At 47.3% G+C, this 8738-nt stretch overlaps 1 protein-coding gene across 1 annotated transcript in view; it reads left to right on the top strand.

The window, feature by feature from the left end:
- Positions 1–266: 266 nt before the first annotated feature.
- LOC120945138 (tubulin monoglycylase TTLL3-like) overlaps positions 267–8738 on the top strand; it is a 44092-nt gene continuing 35620 nt past the window's right edge. The window contains exons 1-2 of the mRNA XM_040359022.1: positions 267–444; positions 5251–5367. Of these exons, the coding sequence (XP_040214956.1) occupies positions 5356–5367 (12 nt within the window). The 5' untranslated portion in view covers positions 267–444; positions 5251–5355. The remainder of the gene's footprint in view (positions 445–5250; positions 5368–8738) is intronic.

Here is an 8738-nt window from a genome sequence, read left to right as displayed (position 1 = left end):
GATCCCGTGTTTCCGTACATGGCGTAGATGGCATTTCGCTTCGGTCCTTTTGACTTTTTATTCATCAATAATACAGGGCTTCTCTCTAATCACATTTAAACGCTTGTTGCGGTGGCGCGGTGCTGTACACCGGGGGGGGGTTATAATGAGTTTACAGGTCGTTATGACACACAAGCTGTCAGTCAGGCCTGTACAGATGGATTAGAGGGGAAGCCATCATGTGCTGCAGGAATAGGATTGTGTTGCCCTGTTGCCCTGGAGACGGCTGCCTGGTGACGGCAAACAGAAGGGGCGGGTCTTCCCTGGGAGCCTGGCTGTGATGGACAGGGAGTCTGAGACGTGGGCAGTGCAGGGGCTCATACACCTGTGTACCTGGGACAAGCCGCCATCAGAGGGACAGTCCACCGAGCACGGTCCCTGTCCATCCCTGATGGCCCATGCTGGGTAAGAACTCATAATACACTATGACTTTCCTGTACACGCTGGGGGTTATTTCCGAAAGGCAAATCCACTTTGCACTACAACTGCAAACTACGTGCAAAGTGCACTTGGGAGTGCAGTCGCTGTAAATCTGAGGGGACGATCTGAAACGAGGGGAAGCTCTGCTGATTTTATTATCCAGTCATGTGCAAGCTAAAATGCTGTTTTTTATTTTCCTTCCCCCTCGGATCTACAGCGACTGCACTTCCATGTGCACTTGTAGTGCAAAGTGGATTTGCCGTTAGTAAATAACCCCCATTGTCACCTAGAGCACATAGAGGATTCAGTGACATGTGTTGCAAATAATGGGGCAGATCCACAAAGATATTACGCCGGCGTATCTATTGATACGCCGGCGTAATTTGAAATTTCCCGCGTCGTATCTTTATTTTGAATCCTCAAAACAAGATACGACGGCATCTGGATAGATCCGACAGGCGTACGTCTTAGTACGCCGTCGGATCTAAGCTGCAATTTTTCGGTCGGCCGCTAGGTGGCGTTTCCGTCGAATTCCGCGCTGATTATGCAAATTAGCTATTTACGGCGATCCACGAACGTACGTCCGGCCGGCGCATTTTTTTTGCGTTCGGCTTTTTCCGGCGTATAGTTAAAGCTGCTATTCTGTGGCGTACTCAATGTTAAGTATGGCCGTCGTTCCCGCGTATAATTTTGAAATGTTTACGTCAGTCGTTCGCGAATAGGAATTTGCGTAGAATGACGTCACCGTCGTAAGCATTGGCTTGTTCCGGTTAAATTTCGAGCATGCGCACTGGGATACCCCCAGGGACGGCGCATGCGCAGTTAAAAAAAAAACGTTGTTTACGTCGGGTCAGGACGTATTTACATAAAACACGCCCCCATTACATCCATTCGCAAGAGATACACTACGCCGCCGTAACTTACGGCGCAAATTCTTTGTGGATTCCAAAAAAATAAAAGATAAGTTACGGCGGCGTAGCGTATCTTAGATACGCTGCACCCGGCGCAAAGCTACGTGGATCTGCCCCGATATATATATTCATAAGGGTTGCCAACCTCCCACAGCGTTTGTTACTGACAAAATATGGAGAATTTACTGGCAGAGCACATTTTTTTACTGACAAAAGATGGAAAATGTACTGGCAGAGCACATTCTTTTACTGACAAAAAATGGAAAATTTACTGGCAGAGCACTTTCTTTTACTGACAACCAGAAAAAATGACAGAACTCCTATTGAAAACCAACACAGTGAATATTTGAACAGTATAAACATGATATGGAAACGCTGACAATTGCCATAAGAAAGTCATTTGCCTTATTACACTTAAAAAGTCAACAGAGCATGAAATGATCAGCCCCTGATATTTACTGACAGTTGTATAAAATAACCGATTTTTAACAAACTGTCAGTAAATTTACTGGCGGTTGACAACCCTGATATACATGTATCATGTGCGATTATCTCAATTATACCTGTAAATATGTACTGATCTCAGGAAATATCCTTGCCAACGCTGGGAGCCTCCAATATACAATTCTTACCTTAACCACTTCAGCCCCGGACTATTTGGCTGCCCAATGACCGGGCCATTTTTTCTGATTCGGCACTGAGTCGATTTAACGGACAATTGCACGGTCGTGCGACGTTGTACCCAAACAAAATTAATGTCCTTATTCCCCACAAATAGAGCTTTATTTTGGTGGTATTTGATCACCTCTGCGGTTTTTATTTTTTGCGCTATAAACGAAAAAAGAGCGACAATTTAAAAATAAAAAAATTACGGCGGGCGGAATACCCAATTGTTCTGACAGGACGTCATATGACGTCCTGCCATTTAAAGCCGCTAGGGGGCGCGCGCGCACACGCGTCACGTTACTGGGAACACAATGCGCGTTCGTGGCGGCCGCGATGGCCGCCGGGCACCCGCGATTGCCCAGTAACTGAGCAGGACGGTGGATCTCTGTGTGTAAACACAGAGATCCACGTTCTGTCAGGGAGAGAGGAGACCGATCTGTGTCCCTTGTACATAGGGACACAGATCGGTCACCTCCCCCAGTCACCCCCCTCCCCCTACAGTTAGAACACTCACTAGGCTACACATTTAACCCCTTCCCTGCCAGTCACATTTATACAGTAATCAATGCATATTTATAGCACTGTTCACTGTATAAATGTGAATGGTCCCAAAAATGTGTCAAAAGTGTCCGATGTGTCCGCTATAATGTCGCAGTCCAGAAAAAAAACGCAGATCGCCGCCATTCCTAGTAGAAAAAAATAATAATAATTATGTCCCCTATTTTGTAGGCAATATAACTTTTGCGCAAACCAGTCACTATACGCTTATTGCGATTTTTTTTTATTTGTTTACCAAAAATACGTAGAAGAATACGTATCGGCCTAAACTGAGATAAAAAAAAATTAAAAAATAAAAATGGGATATTTATTATAGCAAAAAGTAAAAAATATTGTATTTTTTTTTTCAAAATTGACGCTCTTTTTTTGTTTATAGCCCAAAAAATAAAAACCGCACAGGCGATCAAATACCACCAAAAGAAAGCTCTATTTGTGGGAAAAAAAGGACGTCAATTTTGTTTGGGAGCCACGTCGCACGACCGCGTAATTGTCAGTTAAAGCGACGCAGTGCCGGTGTATTGTCACAGTTTGCTGCCTATCCTAGAATGCTCCGGAAGTCACGTGGCAGCCAACTGCGCATGCGCGATGCGTTCCAAACGCAAATGCGATGCGTTCCAATGGATTCACGGCAGTGCACACCAGTGAAACCTCGGTCGGCATCCAGGCTCTTTCCTTAACATCCCCGTGCATTGGAGGATGTTAAAAAAAGAGCCAGGAGGCCGAGCGAACGGAGCGATGACATTATTAAAGATGCTCCGACTGTCCACTTTCCTCTAAATCCACGTCGCCCTGAATGCCGGGTTCGCTGGTGTGTACTGTCGAAAATCCATTGGAACGCATCGCACTTGCGTTTGGAACGCATCGCGCATGCGCAGTTTCCCGCCACGTGACTTCCGCAGCATTCTAGGATAGGCAGCAAACTGTGACACTACACTGGAAGCTAAAATTTCGTCTGGGCAGGAAGGGGGTGTATGTGCCCAGTAGGCAAGTTGTTAAATGGACTGTAGTGTGTTTCTGCAAAACTGAAAATGCACAAAAAAATGCATAGGTGTGAACCAGACCTTGCAACTTACCTGCAAGGTGTGAACAAAGAGCGAAATTAATATTTTTTTGCTGTTTAATTATTATTGTGCTAAAGCCAAACTTTTGGGATAAGGAATCAGGTCTTTCAATATCATCAATATTATATAATTATCAATATAATATTATATAACACTTCCCTCTTTTGTATTATTATTATATTATTATTATTATATTCTTCTTTCATAATTGTTTCAGTAATATTAAATTATTATTATTTGCATTTATTCATTTTTGCAACTTAAAGTGTAACTAAAGGCAAAACTTCTTTCTTTTTTTTTTTGTTTTGGATAGAGTGGAGAGGTATTAGAACGTTTGTTTGTTTTTATTGCTGTCTGTGCCCCCGTTAGCCCACGTTCACAATGGGCTGATTTGAAATGTCAAATTGCATGTCAAATCAGAGCCTATTGCTGACAATGGCACCTTCCCACTTTGCGGTGTCACACTGATTCCCAAAAGTGTTTTTTGCACTACTTTTGGCGACTTGGGGGGCGATGTCAATAGACATCTGTGCATGAACCCGCACAGATGTCTGTCAAATCGGCCCCCAAAGTCGGACTGAATTGCCGGTGATTTGTCGGTATGGTTCCCCTATCCAGATGGTACCTGTAAGGACTGCGCAGGCGCAATCCTTGCCGACAGAAATCTCTGAACCTCGGCCGGCATTCAGGCTCATTCCTTAACATCCCAGTGGATTGGAGGATGTTAAAAAAAGAGCCAGGAGGCCGAGCGAGCAAAGCGAGCCGTCCGAGCGAAGCGAGGACGTGAGGCCGACTGGCCACTTTCCTCAAATTCCACATCGCACTGAATGCCGGCCGAGGTTCGGAGATTTCCGTCAGCAAGGATTGCGCCTGCGCAGTCCTTACAGGAACCATCTGGATAGCTGGAACCATATTGGCAGATCACCGGTTTGAAATAACTGAACTCGCACGATTTGTTAATATTTAGGAGTATTATAGATTAATTTAGTGGGCTACTGTGGAATTATTTGTCTCTCTCTCTTCTTTACATAAAATAATAATAACCTATAGCATCACTTTAAAGCGGAGGTCCACACAAAAATGGAACCTCCGCTTTTCTGAACACATTTGCCACCTTTCAGGAGGGAGGGGGGTGCAGATACCTGTCTACAACAGGTATTTGCACCCACTTCTGGTCAAGCGCCCCTATCCCGCCCCCCCCCCCCTACGCTGTCTTCTGGGAAACACACAGGTCTCAGAAGACAGCCAGGACCAGTTAGGACGCACAGTAGGGAACCGGGAAGTGAAGCCGCAACACTTCACTTCTTCCTGGTTCCCTCACCCAGGATGGCGGCGGCAGCATCTGAGGACCGTGGAACGGGCCGGCCTTGGCTGCCAACATCGCGGGCACCCTGGACAGGTAAGTGTCCATTAATTAAAAGTCAGCAGCCGGCCTTCTGATAGCTCTAAAAAAAGAAAAGCAGAAGCAGTGTGAAAAACCTGCTGAACCTGGCTGTGATATAATGCAAAAAGCTCAGATTATAGCAAGCCAGGGGGATTACTCCCTTTCGTAGTTGCAGTGTGTTTCCTGAAGTTGCTTTGTCCTCATTACACAGATGGTTTCTGTATCAATCGTCTTCCCCGCAGCGAGCGACAACGATGGACCTGTCACTCTGAAGACACCACACAATCGACAATAACTCGAGCAGCCAACCCTCACTATGGTAACCCAGGTGAATGCTCTTTTATGTTCATGTTTGATGTGGGAACAATGGGGCTCCGCTCTGCACTCATTACTGAGCCTTAAGGTATCCCTCCAGCTACAAGCCCAGCATGCCCTGCCGGCTGCGACGCTACATTGTTGTACAGGCCGCTATGTCAGTAAATCACTGGGGTTCCTGTTGCTTTATTGGAATGATTTTTGCTTTTAGGGCTCACACCTGAGCGTAGCGTGCATTTTTTTTTTTGTGCGTTTTGGAGTTTTTCTGCTCTTCACGCATAGAGCAATCTATTTACTTAAATTGGCCGCCCAACTCTTTATAAATGCCCAAAAAAAGCCTCCTGGCATGGTGGCCATCTGTAAGCCCGGGGGCCCCATAGTCTTCTATTGCCCGGGGCCCCATGAGTTGTCAGTCTGCCCCTGACCAGTACTTTGCCCATACTAGTCTTTTATTATATACCTGGTAGAGGTAGAACTGATGCCCTCCTGTCCTGTTTTTCCCCAGAAAGTGATAACAGTGTTAGACAGGACATGGACTGGCACGGGTTCATGGAGTGGCCTGGGTGGTGCCTGTAGAAAGTTCTGGCCAACTGAAGAGTTGGATCTTGCAGTGAGGCAGAAGCTGAGGAGCAGGAAACCCTTGCCAGATGTCCTCACAGGACTTACGAGAGCAAGCAACAGGAACGTGGATAGGGGAGCAGGGTACAGCAACAGTCAGGCACTGAAGGGACAGATTCAGGAGACAAAGAGCAAAAACAGAAGCCAGGTCAAGGTCAGTCTCAAATGAGAAGGAACAAGCCAGAACAGTAAACGGGATGCAGAATCAAGTAACAAGCCAAGGGTCAGGAACTGGCAGGGCCGTTTTTAATGTTGATTGGACCCTGGGCAATGCAATTTTACTCTCACATTATACAGGACCTCCTCCCCCATACTACCCCCATCATTATACAGGACCCCCTCCCCCATACTACCCCCATCATTATACAGGACCCCCTCCCCCATACTACCCCCATCATTATACAGGACCCCCTACCCCATACTACCCCCATCATTACACAGGACCCCCACCCCCATACTACCCCCATCATTACACATGACCCCCTCCCCCATACTACCCCCATCATTATACAGGACCCCCTACCCCATACTACCCCCATCATTACACAGGACCCCCTCCTCCATAAACCCCCATTATTACACAGGACCCCCACCCCCATACTATCCCCATCATTACACAGGACCCTTCACCCATACTACCCCCATCATTACACAGGACCCCCCCCCCCCATACTATCCCCATCATTACACAGGACCCTTCACCCATACTACCCCCATTATTACACAGGACCCCCACCCCCATATTATCCCCATCATTACACAGGACCCTTCACCCATACTACCCCCATCATTACACAGGCCCCCCCCCCATACTATCCCCATCATTACACAGGACCCTTCACCCATACTACCCCCATTATTACACAGGACCCCCACCCCCATACTATCCCAATCATTACACAGGACCCTTCACCCATACTACCCCCATAATTACACAGGACCCCCTCCCCATACTACCCCCATGATTACACAGGACCCCCTCCCCCATACTACCCCCATCATTACATAGGACCCCCTCTCCATCATTACATAGGACCCTTTCCCAATAATACCCCCAACATTACACAGGACCCCCTCCCCACACTTACCCCATCATTACACAGGACCCCCTCCCCATACTACCCCCATCATTACACAGGACCCCCTCCCCCATACTACCCCCATCATTACACAGGACCCCCTCTCCATCATTACATATGACCCTTCCCCAATAATACCCCCATTACATAGGATCCCCTCCCCATACTACACCCTCATGATTACACAGGACCCCCTCCCCCATACTACCCCCATCATTACACAGGACAACCTCCCCATACTACCCCCATGATTACACAGGACCCCCTCCCCCATACTACCCCCATCATTACACAGGACCCCCTCTCACAGGACCCTTCACCCATACTACCCCCATAATTACACAGGACCCCCTCCCCATACTACCCCCATGATTACACAGGACCCCCTCCCCCATACTACCCCCATCATTACATAGGACCCCCCTCTCCATCATTACATAGGACCCTTCCCCAATAATACCCCCAACATTACACAGGATCCCCTTCCCATACTACCCCCATCATTACACAGGACCCCCTCCCCATACTACCCCCATCATTACACAGGACCCCCTCCCCCTTACTACCCCTATCATTACACAGGAGCCCCTCTCCATCATTACATAGGACCCTTCCCCAATAATACCCCCAACATTACACAGGATCCCCTCCCCATACTACACCCTCATGATTACACAGGACCCCCTCCCCATACCACCCCATCATTACACAGGACCCCCTCCCCATACTACCCCCATCATTACACAGGACCCCCTCCCCATACTACCCCCATCATTACACAAGACCCCCTCTTCATACTACCCCCATGATTACACAGGCCCCCTCCCCCATACTACCCCCATCATTACACAGGACTCCTTCTCAATCATTACATAGGACCCTTCCCCAATAATACCCCCAACATTACATAGGATCCCCTCCCCATACTACACCCTCATGATTACACAGGATCCCCTACCCCATACTACCCCTGTAATTTCACAGGACCCCCTCCCCCATACTACCCCCATCATTACACAGGACCCTCTCCCTCCACTGACCCCTGTATTGTCCCCCCCCCCCCAATGATCTCACCAGTCCAGAGGATATCAGGCGAACACCAGGCACACTTTTTCCACATTTTGTTATGTTACAGACTTATTACAAAATGAATTAAATTCATTATTTTCCTCAAAATTCTATAAACAATACCCCTTAATGACGTGGAAGAAGTTTGAAATCTTTGCTAATTTATTAAAAAGAAAAAATCCCATGTACATCCCAAATCCCAAATCCCATGTTCATAGGTATTCACAGCCTTTGCCACTCAAAATTTAGCTCAGGTGCATCCTGTTTCCACTGATCATCATTGAGATGTTTCTACAACTTGATTGGAGTCCACCTGTGGTAAATTCAGTTGATTGGACATGATTTGGAAAGGCACACACACCTGTCTATAGAAGGTCCCACAGTTAACAGTGCATGTCAGAGCACAAACCAAGCCATGAAGTCCAAGGAATTATTTGTAGACCTCCGAGACAGGATTGTATGGAGGCACAGATCTGGGGAAGGGTACAAAAGAAGTCTCAATAAGCACAGTCAGTGACCTCCATCACCCATTAATGGAAGAAGTTTGGAACCACCAGGATTCTTCCTAGAGTGGGCCACCTGGACAAGACCATCCCTACAGTGAAGCATGGTGGTGGCA

This window comes from Rana temporaria, chromosome 7, assembly GCF_905171775.1.
Source record: "Rana temporaria chromosome 7, aRanTem1.1, whole genome shotgun sequence".
Lineage (NCBI taxonomy): Eukaryota > Metazoa > Chordata > Amphibia > Anura > Ranidae > Rana > Rana temporaria.
The sequence above is the reverse complement of the archived record's forward strand: the minus strand, read 5'-3'. Positions and strand labels throughout refer to the sequence as shown.